The sequence below is a fragment of the Salvelinus namaycush genome, chromosome 1 (genome assembly GCF_016432855.1).
Source record: "Salvelinus namaycush isolate Seneca chromosome 1, SaNama_1.0, whole genome shotgun sequence".
Lineage (NCBI taxonomy): Eukaryota > Metazoa > Chordata > Actinopteri > Salmoniformes > Salmonidae > Salvelinus > Salvelinus namaycush.
The window spans coordinates 70176668-70191176 of NC_052307.1; the positions used below are offsets into that span (position 1 = coordinate 70176668).

Below are 14509 nucleotides of genomic sequence, written 5' to 3' on the forward strand. Positions count from 1 at the left end.
TCTATACTTGATGTCCCCCCAGACTAAAGCCTATTTTCATTGCCATAATAAAATGTGAGGTTTCTGAGTTTCTGTGAGAACTCCCACTTTATTACGTGCTGAAATGTAACGTGCTAAACAATTTCCTTACTACAGTATTTTGTTTAGTAATACATTTATTAATCAATGAAATTTGAAAAAAAAAACATAAATATTGGCTCTTTGACGTCAGATTAACTCCCACAATGCCTAGTAACACGCATGCGCATTTCACTCACTTACACTTTTTTAGACAGCGATCTATGATCAAAGATGGCGAGCACCTCAGACCTACTGGAAGATATGCTATTTTCTGAGGTGGATGAAAAAGCTGTGAGCGATTTAGTGGGCTCTTTGGAGTCACAACTTGTTGGACAAAGCAACCCTGCAGATACTCAGTCGGAAAACAGAGGTGCTGGGTCTACAGTCACTGCAAAGCATCACTTAGGGAAAACGCTACCAGCCCAAGTGGGTAACGTTACTACACTAGTACAGCAGCAGCAACAAGGACAACATAAAGCTGGGATGCACCAGGAGATGAACTATAAACAAATTATCTTAGAGAAAACTGTTACATCTTCTTCGCTGAGTTCTATTCCGTCCTTTGAGGAAGCTTCCACCACTTCAGACACTGGAGTAAACGCTACCAAGAGCGGTTTGCAATCACATGGAACATCATCTATCACAACAGTACCTGCATCTGGTGGTGTAGCAACTTATCCGCTTGTCAACAGCATCAGCAGCAGCACCAGCCGAGGTTCCGCTCTGGCTTCAGGTCAGACATCAACAGACATTGTCGATCATCCAAGAAAACGTATAACTGCATCGTTACGGAGTGCATCCGTGGGAATACAGAGTTTGAACGGTACCGGAGGAGCGGTAACGTCAAGGAATAATCCCCCTGCGGCGGGAACTGATGCGTTGATTAGCAGTGCAAGTGCAGCAAACTCAAGTCGGACCGTTGACGTTACATCTTGTGTAAATACAACGAATTTCACTTTATCTAACTCCAGCATTTCTTCAACTCAATCAGCGATTCCCCTGGATAAAGGGACTCCTACTATTGCTTTGCAAAGACTACCAAGTCACATTGTAGCGAGCATCGCACATAATGGAAATGGCACTACCGTCTCGGCCTTGGTTAAACAAGGCGCGATAGGACCGATCACCTGTGCAGCAGCTTCGCAAGTGAACCACAAAAAAGAGGGTTCTGAAGCGAAGTCGGACGCTCCCGTACAGTCCAAAATAGTCATGTCCAGTCCGTTAGGTGTTGTCAATTCCGTAATAAACTCTGTTTCCTCTCCCTCTGCTGTTTTCAACCTAGCAGCGGCGACTACTCCAAGTCATGTTATGGCAAAGCCTGCAGTCAATGTTGTTGGACAAACAACAACGGTTGGAATGGTAAGACCAGCGTCACCGTCTGTGGCCACAGCTACACAGCCTCTGCTTCGACCGGGAGTCCCAGCGGCTCAAAGGATTGTAGCCCCCCAGCTGATTGTCAGACCCCCCCAACAACAACAGACGACCATTCAACTGCCTCCTGGGTTTACCATCCCACCGGGTAAGGTGTTAGAAGGATGAATTGCTCTTCTCTTCAAATCAGAGAGAGGGGAAATCTGCTCATATCAAAACAATGAAACTGGGCAGGTCTTTTTGAGAGCCCTGTGCTTTGTCATTACATCATTTCTGTACTTTAATGTAAAACATTACCTGGACATGTGATGTGTTCCTTCATTTCCCTGTTCACTTCCTGAAGATTCCCAAAGACGCAGCAGATTCTGAATGTGCTTTGGGCAAAGTAGCATTCATTTGATAAAACAACTGTCAATACAGATTACATCTGTAAATTCTATACAGATTAAAGGAGAAGTAGTTTTTACAAATAAATCTCTATTTTTTATGTAAATGTCATCTTAAAGGGTCCAGACACCTTTTGTGTGATTTCACGTTTTTGAGAAACTTTCCCCAAACAGCTAATCTCTTCTCCTCGTTGTGTAGTATAGGGGCCCTGAAAAAACACGAACAAAGGCTCCAAAAACAAATGTGTCCTTTTTTGTCAGTAGTGATGCCGAGCTTTAGATGTTTTACATATGAAATTGTGCCATTCCGAACTTTGTCCGCAACATTATAGACGCTTTGTTGTGACTCGGGAGATACATCTCCGTCCAATTTACAAGTAACCGCCAAAATAAAGGAAACACTTGAGTAAATGATGGATACAAAGTGTACTGAAAGCATGGGTTCTTACACACAGAAAGTTCCAGGCCCTTGTAGAATCTATGCCAAGGCACATTGAAGCTGTTCTTGTGGCTCGTGGTGTCCCAATGTGCTATTAAAATGCTTTATGTTGGTGTTTCCTTTTATTTTGGCAGTTACCTGTAGCAGCAGGCTACATGGAGAATGGAACAGCTGGATAGGGGAAACAGCTCGAGTTGTGCAAAAGGGAATATAACATTGCGGATAAAGTTTGGAATGACAATTTGTGTACAACATCGAAAGAACTGCGTCACTATACTGAGAGCTTTTTTCTAAGAGGATGTATTTGCTTGTTTCTGGAGCCTTTGGTCATGCTTTTTCGGGGGCCCCATATTACACAAAATGGTTGAGGAAGTGATTTGTTGTTGGGGGTAAGTTTCTCAAACATGTGAAATCACAAAAAAAGTTGTCTGGACCCTGTAACATCCAATTTCCATTAAAAAAAAAATAGATTTGGTTGTAAAAAAAAATATATATAAAAATATCCTTTACATCTGTATTGATTTTAGGTTAATTCTGTATAATGTTGAAGAAATATCTGAAATTGAATAAAGTTATTACATGATTCATGACACCCATTATCAACACAACACAAAGATCACAACCAAGACTGCATGTGAGCAAAATGTTCGCTGCTCAGTTGGTATGGTGACAACAATGCCTACTGGTATACTGAATATAATATACAGTATATTTCAATGGCATTGACAATATGACGGAACACAGTACACAATGGCATGCATCATTCCAGTTCTAAGAAAGTTCCACAAATCTGTTTGATATCACCCAATCAAATGACTTTTCTGACATCACAAGCATGTACATATTTTGCCAATGGGCAAGTTTAATGAAGTGGCAGGACATAGAAAACACACCAGACATGATCTCCTCTGTTGGTATTCATCTCTCAAAGTTGTTACCATGAGCTGCATGTGAAAGAGCCACTGAAGTTCTTAAAGAAACAATATCACTGTGTTGGCCCAGCAGACGGATAGGCCTACTCCTGCATTTTGTATGCACTCATTATTTTTTACTTTTTTTTTTATTTTTTTTACTTCACCTTTATTTAACCAGGTAGGCCAGTTGAGAACAAGTTCTCATTTACAACTGCGACCTGGCCAAGATAAAGCAAAGCAGTGTGACAAAAATAACAACACAGAGTTACACATAAACAAACATACAGTCAATAACACAAAAGAAAAGAAAAATAGAAACATCTATGTACAATGATTACAATTTAGCATTAATACTGGAGTGATAGATGTGCAGATTATGAATGTGCAAGAAGAGATACTTGGGTGCAAAAGAGCAAGAGGGTAAGTAATAATATGGGGATGAGGTAGACGGGTGTGCTGTGTACAGGTACAGTGATTGGTAAGCTGCTCAGACAGCTAATGCTTAAAGTTAGGGAGGGAGATATAAGACTCCAGCTTCAGAGATTTTTGCAATTCGTTCCAGTCATTGGCAGCAGAGAACTGGAAGGAATGACGGCCAAAGGAAGTGTTGGCTTTGGGGATGACCAGTGAAATATACCTGCTGGAGTGTGCTATGGGTGGGTGTTGCAATGGTGACCAGTGAGCTGAGATAAGGCGGGGCTTTACCTAGCAAACACTTATAGATGACCTGGAGCCAGTGGGTTTGGCGACGGATACGTAGTGAGGGCCAGCCAATGAGAGCATACAGGTCGCAGTGGTGGGTAGTATCTGGGACTTTTGGTGATAAAATGGATGGCACTGTGATAGACTACATCCAGTTTGCTGAGTAGAGTGTTGGGGGCTATTTTGTAAATTACATCGCCGAAGTCAAGGATTGGTAGGATGGTCAGTTTTACGAGGATATGTTTGGCGGCATGAGTGAAGGAGGCTTTGTTGCGAAATAGGAAGCAGATTCTAGATTTAATTTTGGATTGGAGATGCTTAATGTGAGTCTGGAAGGAGAGTTTACAGTAGCCAGACACCTAGGTATTTGTAGTTCTCCACATATTCTAGGTCAGAACCGTCCAGAGTAGTGATGCTAGTCGGGCGGGAGGGTGCGGGCAGTGATCGGTTGAAGAGCATGCACTTAGTTTTACTGGTATTTAAAAGCAGTTCGAGGCCACTGAAGGAGTGTTGTATGGTGTTGAAGCTCGTTTGGAGGTTTGTTAACACAGTGTCCAAAGAAGGGCCAGGTGCATACAGAATGGTGTCGTCTGCGTAGAGGTGGATCAGAGAATCACCAGCAGCAAGAGGGACATCATTGATATATACAGAGAAAAGAGTCGGCCCGAGAATTGAACACTGTGGCACACCCATAGAGACTGCCAAAGGTCCGGACAACAGGCCCTCCGATTTGACACACTGAACTCTATCTGAGAAGTAGTTTGTGAACGAGGCGAGGCAGTCATTTGAGAAGCCAAGGCTATTGAGTCTGCCGATAAGAATGAGGTGATTAACAGAGTCGAAAGCCTTGGCCAGGTTGATGAAGACGGCTGCACAGTACTGTCTTTTATCGATGGCGGTTATGATATCATTTAGGACCTTGAGCGTGGCTGAGGTGCACCCATGAAAAAAAATAAAATAAATTATCGACACCGACAATACTGATCACTTATCGCAGGCATTTTGCTGATATTGTTCATTACGATAAGTAGCCTATATTAGAGAAATGTGAAGTTTGAAATGAAATAATTTTACTAATATGGGTGATTGTTAATGGGACAATTGATGGCTACAACCATCAAACTAGTAGTTTAAAGGATAATAAAAAAAACTGGTGCACCTTAATGTTATAAACTTATAGTTTTATTTATCGTTATTGCATCAATTCAGGCAATTTATCGCAATACGGATTTTTGTCCATATCGCCCAGCTCTAGTGGAGATTAGACTTACCACTGTCATATAATACTCTCAAAGTTACACATTTTAAAATAAACAAATAGCAGGATATGCATACCTCTGATATGATATATTCTGATTTGCAGAATCATTCAAACCTCAGTTAAATGGAGAAGAGACGTTTCATGGAGTGCAGGGAACTCCTGGCCCAGAGCATATCACTGTCTGGCAATTCATGAGTTTATGAGCATTTCTCAACCGCTAGACCATATTGCATCTCATCTCACCAATACATGCCTGAAGACAATCCACTGTGAGTGCTGCATATGCGCTCAGCGTGGCGCATGATTAAGTCTCTATGTGTTTGCAAGCGCTAAATGAACAGTCTGAATGAATCCATGCTGTGTGCATTTAAAAACAATGAGCCAGTCATGCTCTGATGATTTGAGGCTCACTTTTATGACTGAGATTGAGGTTGTGTCTAAAGGACTTAGTGTTCTGATTGCCTGCTTTCAGAGGATTCAATTGAGGTTACTTGTTTATGAGTTGAAGGTGGCAAGTTGAAGTTCACCTGTTGTTTAGCAAGTTCATCTGATCTGTTTTTCTAACTCTGGGGTTTGAATGAGTAAGCACTTGTCTATGAGGCTGTGCAGACAGGCTCAGAACAGTGAAGGGGACCGATCACATGCAACATGTGCTGTTTAAGAGACTATTTGGTTATGTTATTCAACCTTATTTTACCAGGTAAGTTGACTGAGAACACATTCTCATTTACGGCAACAACCTGTGGAATAGTTACAGAGGAGGGGGGATGATTAGGTGGCCATGATGGTATGAGGGCCAGATTGGGAATTTAGCCAGGACGCTGGGGTTAACACCCCTACTTTTATGATAAGAGCCATGGGATCTTTACTGACCATGGAGGTGGCGTTTACACAGGCAGCCTAATTCAGATATTTTGGTATGTTGACTAATCAGATCAGCTCTGAAAAATATTTGATGTCAAATAAAATTGTATTTGTCACATACTTTGTAAACATCAGGTGTAGACTAACAGTGCAATGCTTACAGATCTTTTCCAACAACAAAGTTAAAGATAAAATTACAAATACTGACACAAGGAATGAATAAACAGTGAATAAAATGTTTAAATAAAGAGTTAAAATAACATTGCTACTATATACATGGAGTACCAATACCGAGTCGATGTGCAGGGGTACGACGTAGTTGAGGTGACTATTCAGTGCCTTCAGAAACTAATCACACCCTTTGACTTTTTCCACATTTTGTTGTGTTACAGCCTGAATTCAAAATGGATTTAAAAAAGAAGACTTCTCACCCATCTACACACAATACCTCATAATGACAAAGTGAATACATGTTTTAGAAATTGTAGCAAATGTATTGAAAATGAAATACAGAAATATCTCATTTAAATACTTTGTAGAAGCAGCTTTGGTAGAGATTACAGCTGTGAGTCTTTCTAGGTAAGTCTCTAAGAGCTTTCCACACCTGGATTGTGCAACATTTGCACAGTATTCTTTTTGAAATTCTTCGAGCTCTGTCAAATTGATTGTTGATCATTGCTAGACAACCATTTTCAGGTCTTACCATAGACTTTCAAATAGATAAGTCAAAACTGTCACTCGGGAACATTCACTGTCTTCTTGGTAAGTAGCTTCAGTGTAGATTTGGCATTGTGTTTTAGGTTATTCTCCTTGTGAAAAGTGTCTGATGGAAAGCAGACTAAACCAGGTTTTCCTCTAGGATTTTCCCTGTGCTTATCTCCTTTCCGTTTCTGTTTTATCCTGAAAAACTCCCCTGTCCTTAATGATTACAAGCAGACCCATAACACGATGCAGCCACCACTATGCTTGAAAATATGGAGAGTGGTACTCAGAACACATTACTATTGGATTTGCCCCAAACACAACACTTTGTATACAGGACAAAAAGTGAATTGCTTTGCCACATTTTTTGCAGTATTAGTTTAGTGCCTTGTTGCAAACAGGATGCAAGTTTTGGAATATTTGTATTATGTACTTCAGAGGAGGCTGTTAGGAGGAACTAAAGGAGGACGGGCTCACCATAAAGACTGGAATGGAGTTGATGGAACGGTATCAAACACATCAACCAAATGGAAACCACATGTTTGACGCCATTTCATTTATTCAATTCTAGACATTACAATGAGCCCGTCCTTTTTTAGCTCCTCCCATCAGCCTCCTCTGATGTACAGGCTTCCTTATTTTCACTCTGTCAATTAGGTTAGTATTGTGGAGTAACTACAATCTTGTTGGTTCATCCTCAGTTTTCTGCCATCACAGCCATTCAACTTTAACTGTTTTAACATCTGCTTTGGCCTCATGGTGAAATCCCTGAGCAGTTTCCTTCCTCTCCATTAACTGAGTTAGGAAGGACGCCTGTATCTTTGTGAGTGGGTGTATTGATACACCATCCAAAGTGTAGTTAATAACTTCACCATGCTCAAAGGGATATTCAATGTCTGCTTTTTTAAAATCTTTACACATCTACCAATAGGTGCAGTTCTTTGCGAGGCATTGGAAAACCTCCCAGGTCTTTGTTGTTGAATCTGTGTTTGAAATGCACTGCTCGACTGAGGGACCTTACAGATAATTGTATGCATGGGTACAGAGATGAGGTAGTCATAAAAAATCATGTTAAACACTATTATTGAACACAGAGTGAGTCCATGCAACTTATTATGTGACTTCTTAAGCACATTTTTACTCCAGAATTTATTTAGGCTTGCCATAACAAAGGGGTTGAACACTTATTGACTCAAGAAATTTCAGCTTTTCATTTTTTATTAATTTGTAACATTTAGAAAAACATAATTCCACTTTGACATTATGGGGTATTGCTTGTAGGCCAGTAACAAAACATCTAAATTGAATCTACTGTATTTTAAATTCAGGCTGTAATTATGTAGTGTATGTGTGTGTTGGGGTGTAGGTACAGTATGTATGAGTGTGTGGGTAGAGTCCAGTGTGTGTGCGTAGAGTGCAAGAGAGTTAGTGCTAAAAGGGTCAATGCAGATAGTCTGAGTATCCATTTGATTAGCTATTTAGCAGACTTATGGTTTGGGAATAGAAGCTCTTCAGGTTCCTGTTGTTTCCAGACTTGGTGCATTGGTACTGCTTGCTGTGCTGTACTATAGCAGAGAGAACAGTCTATGGCTTGGGTGGCTGGAATCTTTGAAACATTTTTGGGCTTTCCTCTGACAACGCCTGGAATAGAGGTCCTGGATGGCAGCTCGCCCCCAGTGATGTACAAGGCCTTACTCACCACCCTCTGTAGCGCCTTGCGGTCAGGTGCCATGCAGTTGCCGTACAGTTGCCGTACCAAGTGGTGATGCAGCCAGTCAAGATGCTCTCAATGGTGTATCTGTATTACTTTGAGGATCTGGACACGTTCATTCTTTAGAGCAGGATTTCCCAAAGTCCTCCCTCCCGTTTTGTTTTTTGCCCTAGCACTACACAGCTTATTCAAATAATCAAAGCTTGACGTTGAATGAGTTGGTTATTTGAATCAGCTGTGTAGTGCTAGGGCAAAAACCACAACGTGCACCTGGGGGGCCCCAGGACCGAGTTTGGGGAACCCTGCCTTAGAGGAACTTGATGTGAAAGGATCTGATGTGATTGGTCAAAATACCAATTAGTGGAAAGCATTTCAGAATGGAGCTTCCTGTGTAAACGCAGGCAGAGAGTCAGGACATCTGTTTAACGTCCCATCCAAAATTCTGCACCCTACACAGGGCAATGTCCCAAATCACTGTCCTGGGGCATTGGGATATTTTTAAGACCAGAGGAAAGAGTGCCTCTTACCAGCCCTCCAACACTATCTGGTATCCCATCCAGGGACTGACCAGGACCAACGCTGCTTAGCTTCAGAGGCAAACCAGCAGGGAGATGCAGGGTGGTATGTTGCAGTTTCAGTTGTTCCTCCGCAGAGATCTACACATTTAAGTCACATAGGGTCTACTTGTGTCTGGACATTACTCTTATAGCATACCCATTAGCCTACACAAAATGTTCAATGATTAAAGTAGCTTTTGTGTGTTAGCGAATTTTTTTTAGTATAATATAGTTACATTTTTTATGAGTCTCTGAGTTAATTTAGAGGAGGTTTATGGAAATCTGTTTGAGGCATTTATGTTCAGTAACAGATACACTGTGTAATAAAAGCTCTATCATTTCTCATTCTATTTGATGCTGATGTAAATGGAATGTACTGCTCTCATGGGCAGATTGAATATGGCATTAAGAAATCAGATTGGACATCAGAATTGATTCTACTGTTTCATAAATCCAACGTGATCTCCTTGTCACTGGTCTCCTTGTCACTTTCTAGGGTCACTATGTGACTGAAATAGGTGCATTTCATTGACAGCCAGCCCAGGTGCCTTTTAGGTCAGTATATTGACTTTGACTGAGTATATTGTGTGTGATTGCTCTGTCTGCCCTCTAGGAATGGTGTTGGTGCGCACTGAGATGGGTCAGCTGGTGATGGTCCCACAGCAGGCCCTTGCCCAGGCACAGGCCCAAGCCCAGGCCCAGGCCCAGGCCCAGGCCCAGAACAACATCTCCCCCCGAACTGCCACCCCCACTGCAGGGGCCACCTTCAGAGCAACTACCCCACAGGTAAGAGTTACTACCCCCACTGTCACTACCACAGTGTGACATGCCCTTAGTTGTTATGTGAATCAGTTACACAGAGGGATATATTGATTCAAAAATATGGATTTAGTTCATTACATTGAAAAATACAGTTGCTGAATGTATATAGCCTCTGGCTTTTGGGAAACTCATCATTTGATATTCCTTATGATGGAAAGGCCTGTATTGCATAGGATGTTGAAGAGGTAATCTATTTCATAGAAGACTAATCTACACACTGGGCTGCTTTAGGTAGCTAGGTTTTACCATTCGGTATAGTAGTAAAGAATTTGACTGTCAGATGTATGCAGACACATTCCCTGAGGATATCAAAAGAGATGAAGTGGTTATAGCCTGCCACCCAGCTGTCTCTCTGTAGTCTCACTTTACATTACTGAAGCCTCTGAGACAATTGGAATAGATTTATGGTTGTCGTAACACTTCACATTATGTCCTTCTGGTAACTGTAATTGCTGTAGTAACAACATTGTATTTGTATGCGTATAGTGTAAACTGTCAGCTGAAACTAGTAAACAAAATATAATCTACCTGACTTACATTATATCAGTTTAGACATGTTACATTTGTCAGCTCTTTTTTTTAAATCGAGCTTTTATCCAGACTGGTCTGTATTTGACATAAATATTTGACTTTAGTATTGTGTTTTTATGTGTAATTATATAGTATTATTTTGATAGAGCAGTAGATCTGGATTAAGATCCTTATTTTAATGACTCTTCTGGGTCTCCTATTTTCATAAATTAAAGAGCTGCTAAATATTTCATAGAAATTTGCTTATTATCAACTGTGGAAACATTATTAATTGCAGTGGCGATTTTAACATGTAAATCCTGGTGGGACAAATTTATTTAATTTATTTTTTGTATGCCAGCAAAGCCACTACACAACACAACACTAAACAATACATGAATTGCACTACAATGGTGACAAATGGTGCACACAAACTGTTAGGTCCTACATAAAGCTGTCCCAACAGCAGAGCTTTCTTTTCAGCTTCATGAATCCTTAACACCGCTACACCATCAGCGGAGCCTTGTCTGGGAAACGAAACAGTTCATTCAGCCTCATTTACTGCCATTTAAAAAAACATACACTACTGTTCAAAAGTTTGGGGTCACTTAGAAATGTCCTTGTTTTTGAAAGAAAAGCAAATTTTTTGTCCATTAAAATAACATTGAATTGATCAGAAATACAGTGTAGACATTGTTAATGTTGTAAATGACGATTGTAGCTGGAAACGGGCAGATTTTTAATGGAATATCTACATAGGTGTACAGAGGCCCATTATCAGCAACCATCACTCCTGTGTTCCAATGGCACATTGTGTTAGCTAATCCAAGTTTATAATTTTAAAAGGCTAATTGATCATTAGAAAACTCTTTTGCAATTATGTTAGCACAGCTGAAGGCTGTTGTTCTGATTAAAGAAGCAATAAAACTGGCCTTCATTAGACTAGTTGAGTATCTGGAGCATCAGCATTTGTGGGTTCAATTACAGGCTCAAAATGTCCAGAAACAAAGAACCTTCTGAAACACGTCAGTCTATTCTTGTTCTGAGAAATGGAGGCTATTCCATGCGAGAAATTGCCAAGAAACTGAAGATTGGGTACAACGCTGTGTACTACTCCCTTCACAGAACAGCGCAAACTGGCTCTAACCAGAATAGAAAGAGGAGTGGGAGGCCCCGGTGCACAACTGAGTAAAAGGACAAGTACATTAAAGTGTCAAGTTTGAGAAACAGATGCCTCACAAGTCCTCAACTGGCAGCTTCATTAAATAGTACCCGCAAAACACCAGTCTCAACGTCAACAGTGAAGAGCCGACTCCGGGATGCTGGCCTTCTAGGCAGAGTTGCAAAGAAAAAGCCATATCTTAGACTGGCCAATAAAAATAAAATATTAAGATGGGCAAAAGAACACAGACACTGGACAGAGGAACTCTGCCTAGATGGCCAGCATCCCGGAGTCGCCTCTTCACTGTTGACATTGAGACTGGTGTTTTGCGGGTAATAGAACTGTCTGGCCATAATGACCATCGTTATGTTAAGAGGAAAAAGGGGGAGTCTTGCAAGCTGAAGAACACCATCCCAACCATGAAGCACAGGGGTGGCAGCATCATGTTGTGGGGGCGCTTTGCTGCAGGAGGGACTGGTGCACTTCACAAAATAGATTGCATCATGAGGAGGAAAATGATGTGGATATATTGAAGCAACATCTCAAGACATCAGTCAGGAAGTTAAAGCTTGGTCGCAAGTGGGTCTTAAAATGGACAATGACCCAAAGCATACTTCCAAAGTTGTGGCAAAATGGCTTAAGGACAACAAAGTCAAGGTATTTTAGTGGCCATCACAAAGCCCTGGCCTCAATCCTATAGAAAATTTGTGGGCAGAACTAAAAAAAGCGTGTGCGAGCAAGGAGGCCTACAAACCTGACTCAGTTACACCAGCTCTGTCAGGAGGAATGGGCCAAAATTCACCCAACTTATTGTGGGAAGCTTGTGGAAGGGTACTTGAAACATTTGACCCAAGTTAAACAATTTAAAGGCAATGCTACCAAATATTAATTGAGTGTATGTAAACTTCTGACCCAATGGGAATGTGATGAAAGAAATAAAAGCTGAAATAAATAATTTTCTCTACTATTATTATTATTCTGACATTTCACATTCTTAAAATAAAGTGGTGTTCCTAACTGACCTAAGACAGGGAATTTTTTGTAAGATTAAATGTCAGGAATTGTGAAAAACTGAGTTTAAATGAATTTGGCTAAGGTGTATGTAAACTTCCGACTTCAACTGTAGATATTCCATAAAAAATCAGCCGTTTCCAGCTACAATAGTCATTTACGACATGAACAATGTCTACACTGTATTTCTGATCAATTTGATGTTATTTTAATGGACAAAAAAATTGTTTTTCTTATAAAAACAAGGACATTTCTATGTGACCCCAAACTTTTGAATGGTAGTGAAGCTGATATGGCTGACTTGCATAAACAAATGTGGTTTCTACTGACAATTGAGATGTACAAGCTATGGCATAAGGGAATGATAAGCGGATAAGAGGCAATCTGTTATTTCGATTAAGACATTAATGAGCGAGCTAAGACGAACATAGTCAATATAACTATTTGTTCAGCACTTTTGAAATGTACAGCGTCAGAATTCAGAACGTAGGCCTTTCTTACAGTATTCTCCCTGTACACCAAGTCAGAACCGTAGGATAAATAAAGGGGGCATATAAGCAGACAATGAAATCTCTTACAACATTCAATGATATTTCTCTAAGACAGGCTATAGGCTACATGTGAACCACCAGTTATGAGGGGGAAGGGACCAAAGTATTAGAGTGAGGCACACTGTCTGCTAGCAGCTTACTACATAACATAGACTAAGTATTACTTTCTTAGCTACAGTATACATATCTCCCTGGCATATTACATAATTTATGCAGCAGCATACAAGACATTTTTGGACTCACCATTGTTGTGCTGCTCACTTGAACAGGAAGGTGGCGCAGCGGTCCTTCTTGTGGGCAAATTTTGTCATACAACTTTGTTATCAAAGTCTGGCATTCTCTGGATTTATGGTGCTGTCAAGACAACTGGGAACTCGAGGGAAAAAAACAAGGTTGAATCATTACGTCAGTGATTTTCAGGTCGGATCTCTAGAAAGAGACCCAAGTTCCCGACTGGAATTCCGAGTTGGATGACCGTTGAAAATATATTTTCCCAGTCTGAGCTCGTTTTTTTCTGAGTTCCCAGTTGTCTTGAACTCACTGACATCTGAGATTTCCCAGTTCCGAGTTTCCAGTTGTTTTGAACGCGGCAGAAGTCATGCTGCTGAATTGACAGCATGACCAATGTATTCAACCTCTTCTGGCCCATGCGTGTGAATGTTAATTTTTTTAAGCTTGGAAATTAGACCCTTAAACCCAGACTTGGACCACACACCCTCTCCACCGAATAGCAGGCAGGGGAAGCAAAATAGTAATTTATTTTCAACGCTTGCAGGTATTCACTGATTTCTTACAAACCACTCATTATTGAATTTGCGATTTCTAACTTGTTGTGTAATGTTTATGTCCAATGGCCGATAAGCACCGATACATTTTATCTATAATTCCTCTTCATATGACAATGATTGAAAAGGATTTGCCAGTAGATTGTCGACGTGATTCATGATGATGACTGCTTGTCTAGCTTGCCAGCTAAGATTTTGAAAGTATGATGTTGACATGATCAGTCCAATCAAAGCTACGGTAGATACAGTATAACGTGATTTGACGTAATTTTATCTGTGGCCAATGACCTTGAGCCTTCTTGGATGGGCACTTCATCATGTAAATCTATGTCAGCATTCAAGGGGGCTTGAACTGCCTAGCTCACCCTGTAGATTCTGCGGTGACGTAGTGTCCCCATGAGTGACAGAACACTGAGCCAATCCTGGCGCAACTAGAGAAGATTACCAACGCCTACGCTCTGTATTTTCCGCTGGCTGCCCTTCCACCACAGAAAGCGCTGAGCTAGGCTGAAACACCTGCACTTTGGAGCTGCCTTACTCAAGAAAGCAAAAAAGAGACCATGTTTGTATGCAGCTTTATTAATTTGTTATATATTTTTTTGCATTGTTTGCAAATTGATATGTGACACGTCTTAATGCTAAAATAACATGCCAAACAGGCAGCTCATTTTTTTGTCGCCTCTGATTCATTGTGAAGCTTT

At 40.8% G+C, this 14509-nt stretch overlaps 1 protein-coding gene across 1 annotated transcript in view; it reads left to right on the forward strand.

The window, feature by feature from the left end:
- The first annotated feature begins 288 nt into the window (after window positions 1-288).
- Window positions 289-14509, forward strand: part of LOC120048085 (transcription initiation factor TFIID subunit 4-like) — an 87801-nt gene continuing 73580 nt past the window's right edge. Inside the window, exons 1-2 of the mRNA XM_038993787.1 lie at window positions 289-1579; window positions 9581-9753. Coding sequence (XP_038849715.1) covers window positions 292-1579; window positions 9581-9753 — 1461 coding nt within the window. The 5' untranslated portion in view covers window positions 289-291. The remainder of the gene's footprint in view (window positions 1580-9580; window positions 9754-14509) is intronic.